Source organism: Notolabrus celidotus, chromosome 23 (genome assembly GCF_009762535.1).
Source record: "Notolabrus celidotus isolate fNotCel1 chromosome 23, fNotCel1.pri, whole genome shotgun sequence".
Lineage (NCBI taxonomy): Eukaryota > Metazoa > Chordata > Actinopteri > Labriformes > Labridae > Notolabrus > Notolabrus celidotus.
The window spans coordinates 3,920,003-3,936,589 of record NC_048294.1 but is presented as its reverse complement, the minus strand read 5'-3'; the positions used below and the strand labels follow the sequence as shown (position 1 = coordinate 3,936,589).

At 44.1% G+C, this 16,587-nt stretch overlaps 1 protein-coding gene across 1 annotated transcript in view; it reads left to right on the top strand.

Moving 5' to 3' along the window:
• Nucleotides 1-16,587, top strand: part of nhsl2 (NHS-like 2) — a 102,341-nt gene that overhangs the window by 60,112 nt on the left and 25,642 nt on the right. Inside the window, exons 3-4 of the mRNA XM_034677069.1 lie at nt 2,417-2,559; nt 9,855-10,098. Of these exons, the coding sequence (XP_034532960.1) occupies nt 2,417-2,559; nt 9,855-10,098 (387 nt within the window). The remainder of the gene's footprint in view (nt 1-2,416; nt 2,560-9,854; nt 10,099-16,587) is intronic.

Genomic DNA, 16,587 nt, shown 5'->3' with positions numbered 1-16,587 from the left:
TAACCATAGGGATGCTGCTGGAAGTCCAGTAGGCAAGAGACTACACTGTGGTTCTGCAGCCTTAAGTTTAGTGTGGCAGCGGTCATGCAAAGTCCTGAAGTTCTGCCTGAAACTCTTAAAAAACAATGCACAAATTCACAAGAGACCAAATTAGCGAGGGCCAGAATTAGAGTTACATGAACTCATGTTACGGCTAATTGAGCTTCTGGCTAATTAGCTAGCTAACAGCTTAGATAACGAGCCATGTTTGGTGAGCTTAGACTTTTAACTCATCCTGCAGTAGCATATCAGTCCCCCCCAAACTGTCCTCCTTGTTATTGTTAGTTTATTTAAATTATATAAGTACATTATTGATGTTCAAATGCTAATTTACTAGCAGTCACTGTTTGCTAGGTGGGAAGGCGTTGATATACAGCCCCCCTTTTGTTGTTTGGTAACCATAAACCACCAGAGAGGAATCCATATTGTCCCAGAGAGCAAGTTCAACCTAAAACTCTACACCTCACTGACGCTGCTGTTTCACCAACACTGTCAGCGGGAATGTGTGTGCGTGTGTGCGTGTGTGCGTGTGTGTGTGTGTGTGTGTGTGTGTTTGTGTGTGTGTAAGTTCCTACTTGAAATGCTGCCCCCTGCAAGCAACATAATGTGCTTTAAAAATTGAATTAAATTCTGTTTTCTTGAATTAAAATGACCACAAACACTGGTCCACACTTTGTCTGTTTGGGTTTATAGTCCTCTGTTGGGACTATAGATATGTATGTGTGTGTGTGGATTTTATTGTGTATTTTCAGTATGTATGTGTTTGGTGAGAGAATGAACACAGAGAGCATTACTGCAGTGAAAGACGGTCCTATCTTTTTAATGAGCAGAAACAGTAGACCCCACTTGGGTAGTGTATGTCTGTAGTCCCCTATTGATACTATGAATAACAATATGTGTGTGAATTTTATGATGTTATGATTTTTCTATTATTATTTTGATCAGCATCCAAACTCCACACTTGATCAGTGTAGATTAATGGTCCCATTAGCTCTTTATTTATTTATTAAAATGTTGATTTTCAAATGACTGGAAACAAATGCCCACATTTGGTCAGTATAGTTAATTGTCCCCTGTTGGTACTATAGATAAGTATGTGTGTGTATGGATTTTATTGTTTATTTTCAGTATGTATGTTTCTGTATGTGTTTGGTGAGAGCTTTACTACTGCAAAGGAAGGTCCTATCTTTTTAATGAGCTGAAACAGTAGACCCCACTTGGTCAGTGTACGTTTGTAGTCCCCTGTTGTTCTATAAAAAAGTATGTGTGTGTACGAATTTTATGACGTTATGATTTTTCTATTATTATTAACAGAAATCTGAGTCCACACTTGGTCAGTATAGGTTAATGGTCCCTTGTTGACACTATAGTTATGTATGTGCATGTGTGTGTGTCTGTGTGTACAATTGTGTGTGTGTGTGTGTGTGTGTGTGTGTGTGTGTGTGTGTGTGTGTGTGTACAATTGTGTGTGTGTGCGCATGCTTATTAGGTCAGAGGATGAGTTACAGTATTAAGTTCCCTTTTTTGCGTTAAAAAAAAGGTAGAATTCAAGCTTGTAAGTCCTCTATGGTAAAGTCTTTAAAAATGTTTTTTAAAATATATAATCAGAATATTTTAATTTTTAAAATTCTTAAAAATAGGTTGTTTTTATTCTGTTTTGCTTCAATTTATTTATTTTTCAAATGACTGGAACCAAAGGCCCAGATTGGGTCAGTATAGTTCATTGTCCCCTGTTGGTGCTTTAGATAAGTAGGTGTGTGTGTATTTTTCTATTAGTGTGTAGCAAAAAAGAGGGCTTTAGGGATGAGTGGAGATTGGGGACTGGGTAGGTATTGTGTTTTGGGGTAAAGGATTTGCTGAGGAGTTGTGAGGGGGAGTTTGTGTGTGTGTGTGTGTGTGTGTGTGTGTGTGTGTGTGTGGTTGTAGGAAGAAGGGGGTGGGGTTAGGGGTTAGGAATCTGTTTACAATAGCCTGAGGGAGGGTTGTCTGAGCAGCTAGAGTCGAAGAAGAAACAGAGAGGCATGAGAGGAAAAAGTCCCAAAGCTGGAGAGAAAAAGAGACAAGTAGAGAAGGATTTCAAGAGAAGGAAAAGAGGAAAGGAAGTGTGGCGAGTCATGAGAGGATTGAAACCGAACTTAAGGAGTCCTTTAAGGTTCCTTTGCAGAAGTTGCAGCAGGAGGGAAATTGCAGGGTGATGCAAAGCAGCAGCCGTACCAGATCTCTGCTCCCAGCCATGCAAATAGGATCTCCGGTGTGTGTTTGTGTGTGTGTGTGTGTGTGTGTGTGTGTGTGTGTGTGTGTGTGTGTGTGTGCAGCACATGTGACTCTAAATCTAAAGCTCATGCCGTCTCTCTCTCTTCTTTCTGTGGGCTTGCAGATTTTGAGGAGCAGTTGTACGACACCAAGCTGACCGGTCAGACGTTCCGGCATCCGTCCTCGCAGAGCTCTGACGACACATCCACCTCGCTCAGCCGCTCGCCCATCTCCCTTCACAACAAGAGGCCAGACTTCATCTTCCTGGTAAACACACACACACACGCACAAAACACACAAGCACACACACATACAAATATGCATACAGGCTTGTTTGATTTTAAGTCCCCCTTGCACCAAATGTCATCTCTCTAGTAAACAAACACTCTGAATTCAGCTTTTTATTTATGATTATTTGTGTTGTTTCCACCTCTCTTATTGTATCATACATGTCCTCTAACACTTCCTGTTGTCTCTAAACAATCAGAGTGGACTTCTCACAGCTCAACACAGACACATGAGCTGTGTCCACTTTACTCATCATCTTCACTTTTCTCCCGGAACAACAGACGTCATATCATCACCAAACTCACACTAACTCACTCCGTCCCACTCTCTCTGCCCTCTCTGAACTTATTCCCTCTGTTCTCCTACACTTTTTGTTTATATCTGCTCCACAGTTTCTGCCTTAACTTATTCAATACTTTACTTTGTAGCCTAAAGATCCAGACGTCAGACATTTACAGAATCTTGCCTGCCTCACTTCCCTATCTCGGTCACCCACTCGCTCACTTACTGTATGCCAAGAATCTCTGATTCCAATTTGTGTTCTTCTCTGTTCAGCAGAGTGTTTTTGTTTTTACTGCTTTCCTATTCTGGATTCAAGTTAAGTGTCCATGCACAAAAATGGCCACCAAACACCAAAAAGTGTACTCTTTGGGGTCCAAAATCTAATGGTTCTCAAATGTTGAAGTGAAAGGACCATTGCCTTGGCAAACTCAAGGGTGGCTTGGGCCCCACTTGAAATCTAAATGGCCATCCAGGTGCTACCCAAAAATCCTGAAGTTTGATTGGCTGTTTCGCTTGTCAGAGGCGGGACTTGAGCCCAACCTTACAGTCATGTTAAAACCATGGACTGTATAAACAAATGGACGTGAAAATCCGTGATGTCACCCATCTGTTTCTGAAGCGCTGTTTTGAAGCCTATCATCGGCGGGTGCCATATTGGAAATGCTGAACCTAACTTCTGTCAAGCTAGTGTGTGGTAAAGAGGCGGGCTTTAAGCCTCCTAGCTAACAGCTACAGTGTTCCCGCCTGCCAATCAAGTCAGCTGTGCCTCTCATAATGGAAAAATCCTAATCTTAGTACCTTCAAAACTGCTGAGTTATGACAAAATTCCCCCCCTGTACAGTGTGTGCCGATTGAGAAATGAGCTATCCAGACTACACTTGTCTTTTGAACCAGGCTGTAAACATGTTTATTTCTGCTGTAAAAATCTGCATTGGCTTCAATTCTAGTGACCGTAGGTTGCCGCTTGGTTAAAACCAACTATTTGGACTGTGTTGCAACAGACTGCTGTTAGCTTTTTTCATGTTTCAATTCAAATGTACTTGAGACATACAGTGCCTCTTCTTTTTAAAGTGATATTTTTGGGGCATTTTTGCCTTTATGGATAGGACAGCTGAAGAGAGACTGAAAATGTGGGAAATAGAGAGAGGGGGAGGACATGCAGCAAACGGTCGAAGCTGGAATCGAACCTACGACCTCTGGGATGAGGACTATAGCCTCTGTATGTGGGGCGCTTAGACTAGCTAGCTAGGTCACCAGCGCCCCGTGCATCTTCTTTTTGAGTTGAATAATAATTAAAATTCGGACTTTAACCTCAGAATTATGAGAAAAAAGTCTGAATTCTGACTTTAAAGTTGGAATTCAACATTTTCTTTGTGTTGGCCTTGCCTCCATTTTTATTTCAGTGGCCCTAATCCTCTTCTGTAGATATATGATGAATTGCTTTAGTAAAAAACAACAACAACCACACTCACACACTCACACACTCACACACTCACACAAAAACAAACAGAATTCACACATTTTTTCACAAGTCAGAATGCACAGTCTCAGCAGATGTGTGTCTAACGTGAGTCTGGTCCTGCTGGAGGTTTCTGCCTGCTAAAGGAAGTTGGTCACATGGTCACCTTCTTTTGCCTTTCCTTTTTGATAAAGCTTATATTTAGAGCTGGCTCAGGTTTGGACCAGCTCTTAGTTATGCTGCTATAGGCTTAGACTGACACACTGGGATCCCCTCTCTCATCACTTATATTAACTCTTCCTGTCCCATTAAAGTTACTAACCATAGACCTTTCTAGAGTCCCTGAGCTCCCTTGTCTTGTATGTTCCTCTGGCCGGCCTGTGGACGCGCCAGACTCCAAGCTCTCACAACCACTACTATCTGTCTCACCACTATCATCTCTCTCTCTCTCTTCATCTCCCTCTATCCCTCTCTCCAACACGGTCTTAGCAGATGTGTGTCTAACATGAGTGTGGTCCTGCTGGAGGTTTCTGCCTGTTAAAGGAAGTTTGTCCTTGCCACTGTAACTTGCTAAATGCTGCAAAGTGCTCTGCTCATGGTGGATTAAGATGAGGTCAGACTGAGTCCTGTCTGTAAGATGGGACTAGATCTTATCCTGTCTTGATGTTTGGTCTTTGTTAATAATAGAACATAGAGTACGGTCTAGACCTGCACGGTTTGGAAAGAGTCTGAGGAGAACATTTGTTGTGATTTGGCGCTATAGAAATAAAGATGGATGGTCTATACATGGTGATGTTTTTGGACCTTAGCAGTAACCACAACACTTCAGATCTATAACACATATTTTGTCTCTCCAACCTTTGAGACCGTTGCATCATAGGGGAAGCAAACAGACCAGATCTGTCTCACTGATTGGCTCCTTGAAGGACTTTTTCCTCTTCTGTTTGCCATTTTATGGAGAGTCCTTTAGTTTCAGCCTTCAGTCATCAAAACAAAGCACTGACATTCTTCTTCTCCACACTTTTTAACAAATGACTGTTTCACTGTCACTGATATTGTTTCTGCTAACATTTGTGTTGTGACAAAAAACGCCTCATTGCTTTTGTTGGCTGAGCTGAATTCTCCTGAAAACGATTGTACAGAACGTCCCGCCCCCTCTTTTGGATTTGTCAGAATTACTCATCATCCTTTTCACACGCTCAGCAGGTCTCCATAAATAAATGCCAAATCGTTTAGTGTCTCCAAGATGGAAATATCACTCATACTTGAAACAGATGATTACATAAGTGCTGTTTATTAGTCAGCTCAGGCGCTTTGGATCTCAGTGGAGTTATTTGAGAGTCAAAGGCAGGTTGTAACAATGAATTTCAATGACTTAAGAGAAGAAAATGGGACTGATCCATCAACTTTTCTTTTTGTAAAGTATCTATTAAAGATCATGAACAATTGGATGAAACAGACTCTGCAGCGACTTCTCCTCTCTTTCGTCTCTCCTCCTTTGTTGCTAATAGATCTCAGGTTATTTCCCCCCAAACGTTGCCATTACGGCGGCTTGATGGACTCCTGCTGTGATTTTTACTGCAAGATGGGCCACACATTTCCTGCATCGACTCTCCATTCCCTTCAGCAAGCTGTTAAACATCTCTGTTAAGTTAATGTCCCGGCCTCTGTTTGGGGTTCATTTCAATTAAGACTTTGGTGAATTCCCACCAGAGCCGCTGGATATGAATTTCCACAGTACATACGAGTGTTTCCCCCACATGGGTTTCATCAGAGAGGAGAGGTTTTTTTCTGCATTGCAGCAACCTCGGAGCAGTTTGGGTTTCAACAAGTTGACTCCCTGCTGCAATGGTGATACCTCAGATTTAATGCCAAGCTGCTGATAGATACCATTCGCCCCCCCAGCTGGGATTACTACTTTGTGTTGACACCAGAATCTGAACCATCAATGTCTGTGCCACATGTCTGAGTATGTCCCCGCTGGCCAATTCGATTTGATCCACTACTTCTGCCTTTCTCTACTTCTCTGTTTTTGTACCTGCCACTATTACAAAAGTGTTCAACACCACCCGAGAGTTTTGTAACTCAGCTTTAAGACGAATGAGAAGTACCAAGTGTTTGTTTTCCTCTTCGCCTCTTATCAACTTCACCGTTCCGTCCTCAGTCTGGCACTGAAGCAGCTTCAAGAGGACAGCAATTTATTTTGGTGGAGTTTGATGAGCAGATGACCTCGGCTGGGTCTCATCCCCTCCAAGTTTTCACTTGTATTGATTTTTCCTCTTAATTGAATTTCAAGTTTGTTTAGGTTTTTATGCCTCCAAGTTTGAGAACACTGATACCCGAGGTGTTTGCCTTTTGTCAGTCTGTTCTTGATACTTTTGGAAAACCTTGAGGGAATGACTTTAGATTTAGTATGAATTTCCCCTTTCTTCTCAAGAATGATGCGACTAAACTTTGGTTGACAAAGGTCAAATCTTAAGTCTGTACCATTCTTGGGAAACCTATGTATTCATCTTTGATCTGTACTTGTGAAAGTGGCCTGTTAGCGTCATGTTTTGACCTGTAATTCTCTGGACTCACAGGTGTTAGTGTAGCTTTTTAAAATTAAATTATATCAACAGGTTAGCAAATTATTTTTGGATTCTAACAGGAGTCTAACAATTTTGAAAAAGAGCTACAGAAAAAGAATGAAACAAGGATCCTCAAGAAGTTCAAAGTTTGGTGCAAAATGGAGTCGAATCAGAGCAGGAACAGAGTCAGGAAAATGCTGTAAAGAAACTAAATTGTCTGTCTGCATTGAGGAGCTGACAATTGGGTTTTGGATCTGAGACCTTGAAGGCCAGTTTGAAGTCAAGACCAGTCAAATGTTTTCCCTTGACCATAGAGATATGTCCCATTGGCCCCTGAAGGGCCCATTTTTGCACAAATTTGCTCAATTGCAGCCTGAGAGTCCCAATGTGAATTTTAGGTAACAACAAGGGCCTCTAGAATCCATTCTGGAGGCTTTCCTTCACTTTCAACATATTTAGTCAAATGGCCCCCAGGGGCCCCAAGGTGCAGCCTAGGGGAAACCTGAGGCCTCCCGTATCCATTCTTAAGGCTCTCACTTAACTTTAGATGTGTTTAGTCAATTGGCCCCCAGGGGCCCCAAGGTGCAGTCTAGAGAATACTAGGGGCCCTATATATTAATCTGGGAAGCTTTCCTCTTGATTTGAACAGATTTACCAAGATAGCCCCCAGGGGCCACACTGGCAGTCTAGGGGACCCTAGGAGACTGTAGTATCTATTCTGAAGGTTCTCCCTTCACTGCAAATGTATTTAGTCAATTGGCCCCCAGGGACCCCACTGGCAGTCTTGGGGACCCTAGGGGCCTCTAGTATCTATTCTGGAGACCCTCCCTTCACTTTGAATGTATTTACTCAATTGGCCCCCAGGGGCCCCAAATGCAGCCTATTTACTCAATTGCGCCCCAGGGGCCCAATATACAGTCTAGGGGCCTCTAGTATCTATTCTGGAGACTCTCCCTTCACTCTGAATGTATTTAGTCAATTGGTCCCCAGGGGCCCCAAGGTGCAGTCTAGAGAATACTAGGGGCCCTGTATATTAATCTGGGAAGCTTTCCTCTCGATTTGAAGATTTTTACACAGATGGCCCCCAGGGGCCCCACTGGCAGTCTAGGGGGCCCTAGGGGCCTGTAGTATCTATTCTGGAGACTCTCCCTTCACTTTGAATGTATTCAGTCAATTGGCCCCCAGGGGCCCCAAGGTGCAGCCTATAAACTCAATTAGCCCCCCGGGGCCCATTATACAGTCTAGGGGCCTCCAGTATCCGTTTTGGAGGCTCTCCCTTTACTATGAATATATTTAGTCAATTGGCCCCCCCGGAGCCCCAATGTGCAGATTAGGGAACACTAGTGTCCCTACACACCTGTCTTGGAAGCTTTCCTTTCACTTTGAATATGTTCACTCAAATGGCCACCAGAGGCACCAACCCAAACCCTAATCCAAACCCCAACCCTAATCAAAGCCCTAATAATAATCCAAACCCTAACCCTAATCAAAACCCTAACCCTAATCCAAATCCTAACCCTAACCCTAACCCTTATCCAAATCCTAACCCTAACCCTTACCCTTATCCAAACCCTAACCCTAATCCAAACCCTAACCCTAACCCTAACCCTAACTCTAACCCTAACCCTAACCCTAATCCTAACCCTAACCCTAATCCAAACCCTAACCCTAATCCAAACCCTAACCCTAAACCTAACCCTTATCCTAATCAAAGGGGTTAGGGTTAGGATTAGGGTTAGGGTTAGGGTTTGGGTTTGGATTAGGGTTAGGGTTAGGATTAGGGTTAGGGTTAGGGTTAGAGTTAGGGTTAGGGTTAGGGTTAGGGTTGGGGTTAGGGTTAGGGTTGGGGTTAGGGTTAGGGTTAGGATTAGGGTTAGGGTTAGGGTTTGGATTAGGGTTAGGGTTAGGATTAGGGTTAGGGTTAGGGTTAGGGTTAGGGTTAGGGTTTGGGTTAGGGTTAGGATTAGGATTAGGGTTAGGATTGGGGCAAGGGTTAGAGTTAGGGTTAGGGTTAGGATTAGGGTTAGGGTTAGGGTTAGGGTTTGGATTAGGGTTAGGGTTAGGGTTAGGGTTGGGGTTAGGGTTTGGATTAGGGTTAGGGTTAGGATTAGGGTTAGGGTTGGGGTTAGGGTTAGGATTAGGGCTAGGGTTAGGGTTGGGATTAGGGTTAGGGTTAGGATTAGGGTAAGGGTTTGGATTAGGGTTAGGGTTAGGGTTAGGATTAGGGTTAGGGTTATGATTGGCGTTAGGGTTAGGGTTTGGATTAGGGTTAGGGTTTGGATTAGGGTTAGTGTTAGGATTAGGGTAAGGGTTTGGATTAGGGTTAGGGTTAGGGTTAGGGTTTGGATTAGGGTTAGGGTTAGGATTAGGGTAAGGGTTTGGATTAGGGTTAGGGTTAGGGTTAGGGTTTGGATTAGGGTTAGGGTTAGGATTAGGGTAAGGGTTTGGATTAGGGTTAGGGTTAGGGTTTGGATTAGGGTTAGGGTTACAGGCCTCTGGTGGTTGAGTAAACATGTTCAAAGTGAAAGGGTTAGGGTTACGCTTCCAAGACAGGTGTGTAGGGCCACTAGTGTTCCCTTATCTGCACCTTTGGGCCCCTGGGGGCCAATTGACAAAATACATTCACAGTGAAGGGAGAACCTCCAGAATAGACACTAGAGGTCCCTAGACTGTATATTGGGCCCCTGGGGGGCAATTGAGTAAATAGGATGCATTTGAGGCCCCTGGCGGCCAATTGAGTAAATACGTTCAAATTGAAGGGAGAGTCTCCAGAATAGATACTACAGGCCCCTAGGGTCCCCTAGACTGCCAGTGGGGCCCCTGGGGGGCATCTGATGGATGTTCGTGCTCCAATCTCTTTTATATAGGGATGACATCATTATCGCTCCAGGACTGTTCAAACAGATAAACGTGTTTCGTGAACCTTCTTTGAGTCAAACCTCTTTCTCTTCTTCTGCTTGCAGCCGGCGTCCAAACAGCTCTACGATGATGAAACCGCCTCCTCAGTGTTCGGACTGAGGTCCCTGACCAACCCGTCCCCCTCCCTATCCCCGTCGCCTTGCGGCTCAGATCGCCCCCCGCTGGGCTGGAGTAGTAACAACAGCAGCAGCAGCACCGCCACTTCTGCTACCACCGGGCCGCCTGTTGCAGAGAAACCACGCTGGCACCTCGGGAGACCAGGTCACTTTCTTCCACTTGACATCACAGGTATGATAAGACACAACATGACACAGTACTTGGGTTCTTTACCTTCCCACATCGGAGGAGTTACTTTTTGAATGTGTTTTGCTCTTTTAAAAGACGACTAATGATGTGTTACTGATTCATCGTGGTGTAGTGGTGTTTTTTGCATCTCAGCCAACTGATGATGTTTGTTGTTTCAGAGTTATTGAAGTGTTTTTGAAGAAAACTCTGGACACAGTCAGCCCGAAAAGAATCAAACGTCCTTGGTCTTGCCTTAGAAGTCTTTGGACTTTAACATCTCAAAGAATTCATGAAAGTTTTATCTCCTGGACCCTGACTGATCTTGAGCCATCAAAGTAGAAGAAGAGTACACTGGCTGCATGTGAACACAGGTGACTGGCATCCAGCGTACTAAGTGGTTGAATTATCTAAAGTGGATTTTGGCTTCTGTAATGTGAGAGAGTGATCGTCAGTGAAGTATTTTGAGGTTTCGACGTCGACAAAGCCTCTGGGAGCTCGTTATCGGCATTTTCGTACTTTGTGCCATTTTTAACCACAGCATTTTATTGGCAAACAACAAAAACAGTGATTATAACAATTAGTATTGAAAGAGCTGCTTGTTGCAGCCTTGATTAAAAGGTCACATGATCAAGGAAGAGTGGGAGGAGTGGAATCGAGGTTAATTAGAGGGTGTTGTCGAGGAAAGGTGAGGTGTGTATTCGTCGTGTTAACTTCATTCCTTCAAGAATTATAATTTATAACTGTAATATGAAAACAGTCTCAAATTAACCTCCCAAATGAGATCATATTGAAAACTAACCGGCACTTGGCAGCTGCAGAAGTGTTCTGGATGTCAAACCTGAAGACACATGATGTAATCTACAAACAGCCTCTGCAGGGGGGCTGGTGGTTTCAAACCAGTGTGATTAAACTAAACGCTGTTTTCATGTCTTTGCCGTCAACGCTTCAAAAGACGGTTCTGCAGCCTGCGGGTACAACACTGCATTCATACAGTCTGTGCTGCTCTTAGGAGAGTGTTGTGTTATTTTAGTTTGAGATAGTTTGAGAGGAAGCAGAGAAAAAGTGTCGACTTGTAACCTTGATTAACCATGAAAACTTTGTATTCAATCAATCAATCTTTATTTATACAGCACCAAATCACAACAAACGTAATCTCAGGACGCTTTTACAAACAGAGCAGGTCCAGACTGGACTCATCTTAATCCACCATGAGCATTCCACCTCGCAGTATTTAGCTAGTTACAGTGGCAAGGAAAAACTTCCTTTAACAGGCAGAAACCTCCAGCAGGACCAGACTCATGTTAGACGCACATCTGCTGAGACCGAGTTGGGTCTGGAAAGAGGGATAGAGGAGATGAAGAGAGAGAGGGAGAAGTGATAGTGATGAGACGAGTAGTAGTAGCTGTTGCCGCTGGAGTCCAGCACGTCCGTCTCAGCTGGAGTCTGGAACGTCCACAGCAGGAGGAACCTACAAGACAAGGGAGCTCAGGGACTCCAGAAAGGTCTATGGTTAGTAACTTTGTGTGTGTTAGAGGGAGAGAGGGGATCCCAGCAGTCTAAGCCTATAGCAGCATAACTAAGAGCTGGTCCAAGCCTGATCCAGCTCTTACTATAAGCTTTATCAAAAAGAAAAAATTGAAGCCTACTCTTAAAAGTAGAGAGGGTGTCTGCCTCCCGGACCCTGACAGGTAGACCCTGTAGGTCCGTATCAGCTGGAGTCTGGAATGTCCACAGCAGGAGGACGTCTACGGCAGCTCAGAGGAACCTACAAGACAAGGGAGCTCAGGGACTCCAGAAAGGTCTATGGTTAGGAACCATAGAAGACTTAGGGTTAGAGTTAGGGTTAGGGTTAGGGTTAGGTTTTGGATTAGGGTTAGGGTTAGGGTTACGGTTTGGGTTAGGGTTAGGGTTTGGATTAGGGTTAGGGTTAGGGTTGCGGTTTGGATTAGGGTTTGGATTAGGGTTAGGGTTACGGTTGGGGTTGGGGTTGGGGTTAGGGTTGGATTAGGGTTTGGATTAGGGTTAGGGTTACGGTTACGGTTTGGAATAGGGTTTGGATTAGGGTTAGGGTTACGGTTGGGGTTGGGGTTGGGGTTAGGGTTGGATTAGGGTTTGGATTAGGGTTAGGGTTACGGTTGGGGTTGGGGTTGGGGTTAGGGTTGGATTAGGGTTTGGATTAGGGTGAGGGTTACGGTTACGGTTTGGAATAGGGTTTGGATTAGGGTTAGGGTTACGGTTGGGGTTGGGGTTAGGGTTACGGTTTGGATTAGGGTTTGGATTAGGGTGAGGGTTATGGTTGGGGTTGGGGTTAGGGTTGGATTAGGGTTAGGGTTTGATTAGGGTTAGGGTTGGATTAGGGTTAGGGTTAGGATTAGGGTTAGGGTTAGGGTTGGATTAGGGTTAGGGTTGGATTAGGGTTAGGATTAGGGTTGGATTAGGGTTAGGGTTGGATTAGGGTTAGGGTTGGATTAGGGTTAGGGTTACGGTTTGGATTAGGGTTTGGATTAGGGTTGGATTAGGGTTTGATTAGGGTTAGGATTAGGGTTAGGGTTTGATTAGGGTTAGGGTTGGATTAGGGTTAGGATTAGGGTTGGGGTTAGGGTTAGGGTTAGGGTTGGATTAGGGTTAGGATTAGGGTTGGGGTTAGGGTTAGGATTAGGGTTAGGGTTTGATTAGGGTTAGGGTTAGGGTTGGATTAGGGTTAGGGTTGGATTAGGGTTAGGATTAGGGTTGGGGTTAGGGTTAGGGTTAGGGTTAGGGTTAGGGTTGGATTAGGGTTAGGATTAGGGTTGGGGTTAGGGTTAGGATTAGGGTTAGGGTTTGATTAGGGTTAGGGTTAGGGTTAGATTAGGGTTAGGGTTGGATTAGGGTTAGGATAAGGGTTAGGATTAGGGTTAGGGTTAGGGTTAGGGTTAGGGTTGGATTAGGGTTAGGGTTGGATTAGGGTTAGGATTAGGGTTAGGGTTAGGGTTGGATTAGGGTTTGGGTTGGATTAGGGTTAGGATTAGGGTTGGGGTTAGGGTTAGGGTTAGGGTTGGATTAGGGTTAGGGTTGGATTGGGGTTAGGATTAGGGTTAGGGTTGGATTAGGGTTAGGATTGGATTAGGGTTAGGATTAGGGTTGGGGTTAGGGTTAGGGTTAGGGTTGGATTAGGTTTAGGGTTGGATTAGGGTTAGGGTTGGATTAGGGTTAGGATTAGGGTTGGGGTTAGGGTTAGGGTAAGTTTTGGATTAGGGTTAGGATTAGGGTTGGGGTTAGGGTTAGGGTTAGGATTAGGGTTGGGGTTAGGGTTAGGGTTAGGGTTAGGGTTGGATTAGGGTTAGGATTAGGGTTGGGGTTAGGGTTAGGGTTAGGGTTAGGGTCAGGGTTGGAATTAGGGTTAGGGTTTGATTAGGGTCAGGGTTAGGGTTACGGTTGGAGTTCGGGCCTCTGGTGGCTATTTGAGTAAACATGTTCAATGTGAAGGGAAAGCTTCCAAGACAGGGCCACTAGTGTTCCCTTATCTGCACCTCGGGGCCCCTGGGGGGCAATTGACTAAATACATGGATCGGCTTTCTCAGCCTGCTGCCTACAAGACCGGTACAAAATCGTTCTCAGTGCGACTCTACATTGGTGGAGAACTTCGGTTCGTCTCTTTAAAGGGTGAAGAATAAGAAACTACCCTCTCCTTGGAAGGTTACAATCCTCGAACATGAACATTTCTATTGCAGTCGTTCGATTCTCGTGTGTGTACGAGTTAAAAAACACAATTTACAGAGGCAGCTTCACTCCACGTTCCAGATTGCAGAATCATTTCTTTCCTAAATGTAATCGGACCATGTAAATGCGCCGACTGTTCCCTCGGTGCTCGTTGACATTATCGTAAACTACATTATTACACCAATCCCTCTCTCATGCCTATTTGTTCTTTTTCTGATGAGAACATAAGAAAAAAATCTAACTCCTAATATCATCTCCTTCCTCAAGAGAAAAACAAGCCTTAAAAGAGAATTATAAATGTAGGGGGTGTTTTTGCCAAGAAGATGAAGCTTCATTTGATGGTGGAGTTAAAAAATAAAGAGAGGGATGAGGACGAGGGGTTTCATCTTTTTTAGGTTTTCCTTTTGAATCCACGTTTGTCATCGAACACACACTGTCAACAAAACCTTCAGCGGTGTGTTCTCTGCATGCAGGTTCCCTCGTTGTTTGAACATTCTGCATATTCATGCCACAAGTAATTTCTCACACACACACACACATATAAAAGACACAAGAGGATCCACACACACACACATACATGCGGCATGAGTCCCAGCTCTCAGCAAAGGAAAGGCTGCAGAAACAAGATGTGACGTCAAGAACATTTCTTTTTACGATCACATTCACTCTCGCCCTCGCCCGTCTGTGGCAGTCAGCTCTGCTTGTGTGAAGTGTCTCTGTGCGTGTGCATGTGTGTGCATGTGTGTGCATGTGTGTGCATGTGTGTGTGTGCTGCCAGAGCTGTTAGTATGCTGTGGTCATCCACTGCAGCATCATTCTGACACTCCTGCTTCCTCTTGTCTCCATCGAGCCTCCTCCTTGTTTACTCCGCTTTCATGTGTGAACGTACATACATGTGTGTGTGTGTGTGTGTGTTTTTTTTCGGTCCTCCTGGTTTTTTTGGCATAGCAACTGCTTCGTCACCGAGAGCCTCTCCCCCCCCCCTGCTCCTCCTTTGGTATCCATCTTTAGTTTAATATCAACCCCTGTCTCCCTCGCTCGCTCTCCTCACCCACTGTGCAGGGGGAGGAGAAGGTCAGGTATAATGATGCACGCCTGTGGCGCTGGACTTGGTGGGTACTCACTTCCTTTGGAGAGAGAAAGGGGAAGAAACAGGGGGAGGAAGAAGGAAGGAGGTGAAGGGGGAAGATGGAAGGTGGAGGGATAGTGGAGTTAAAAAGAGAGTGAGTCGGGTATGAGGATGGGATCATTTAAAGACCCAAACCATCAATTTGTAGGTCGTCTCTGCTGGCTCATTTCTGCTTCTATGTATACAAATAGATATACGTATGTTTGACACAACTGTCACACATCCTGTATGTTGGCATGGAAGTTAAACAATGCGTCCACTAGAGGGCGCCACTCAGAGTAAGGGGTTACTCCAGGGAAGCAGAGTTAACAGTTTCAGACTACAAACATGGTGGAGAAGGTATTGGTTATATATGCATTAAGACAGAGGCAAAATCAGAGGCAGTGTTGTAGACAGTGGTGGCTGTTAAGTACATCATGACGTGTCCAGGTGAGGTAATGTCAAAAATCTATCGATAGCTTCCGACTAACTCACAATTTTTCCACAAAAAGTTGTTCAACTTTATGAAGTATTCTTGGTTTCACTGGTCGGGCTTAAATTGTTGGTTTCAGTGCTCAACACTGCCCCCGTGGTTCCTGGTGGTACTGCAACATTTGGTTCGTACAAATGCGTCCGCTCCGTTTTTTCCCCAAATGTCAAAGAAACTATCCAAAAGGGAACACAGGGAACATGAAGAGAAAGCAATGCACAGGGGAAACAGAGAAAGTAAATACACAGGGTAATCAACACAGGTGAAACTAATGATGCTAATCAAAAAGGGAGGGAAACACTCCAGGGCAGGAATTAAAACTAAACTGGAAACACAGGGATCAAGAACGACAAAATAAAACAGGAAACACAACAGGCTAAGAATTAGATAAAATACACAAATAATACTACTTGATAGGATTTGTATAGCGCTTCTTTGGGATCTCAAAGTAGCTTTACAGAAAGTGCCAAAAATTAAGCAAATAAGTAAAACAGAATAAAGACAGAGGTGGGGCAGGATTAGAGGTTATCTGTTGTAGGTTGTTTTCTAACAGAAAGGTATTGAGGTGGTTTTTAAGTAATTGAAGAGAGTCAGAGTTAGGAATACAACACAAAAAATGGATCACCAATAACATGAGGAAGTCATAGGATAACTTATAACTAATACAGAAAACCAACAGAGAGGAAACAAGGCAGGAAACACAAGGAAAAATCCCAAATTAAAGATCAACTCATGACACAGAAGGCTCTGTTCCAATCTGTGTGAGTATCAGATGAGAAGCATAAATAAGCCTCAACACGTACATCATTAAAAATGTGTCAAAATAACAACTTTTGATTTTCCTTCTTTTTAAAAAAAATAATGGCTCACAACTAGAATCGGTTCCCATCGTTCGTGTTAAAGAGCCGGTCACTAGATTCGGTTCGTTTCTGAACATCCCCTCTCTGCAGGCCAGGTAGCGTTAGGAACACCAGGGGCACGACTAGTGGTAATTAAAAAATCACACGCTGTAAGACCTCCCTGGGGCAGTCCACTTTTTCTGTAAAAGGCCTTCAAATTTGGAATGTGTGTTAATAAAATGAGCACAAGTTATGAAGACTCCTAACAAGCAACATCAGAGGTGCTAGCATTTTTAACTCTTTGATAATACAACTGGAGGAGGCATCCATGGGTTGGGTTAGGGTTAGGGTTAGGG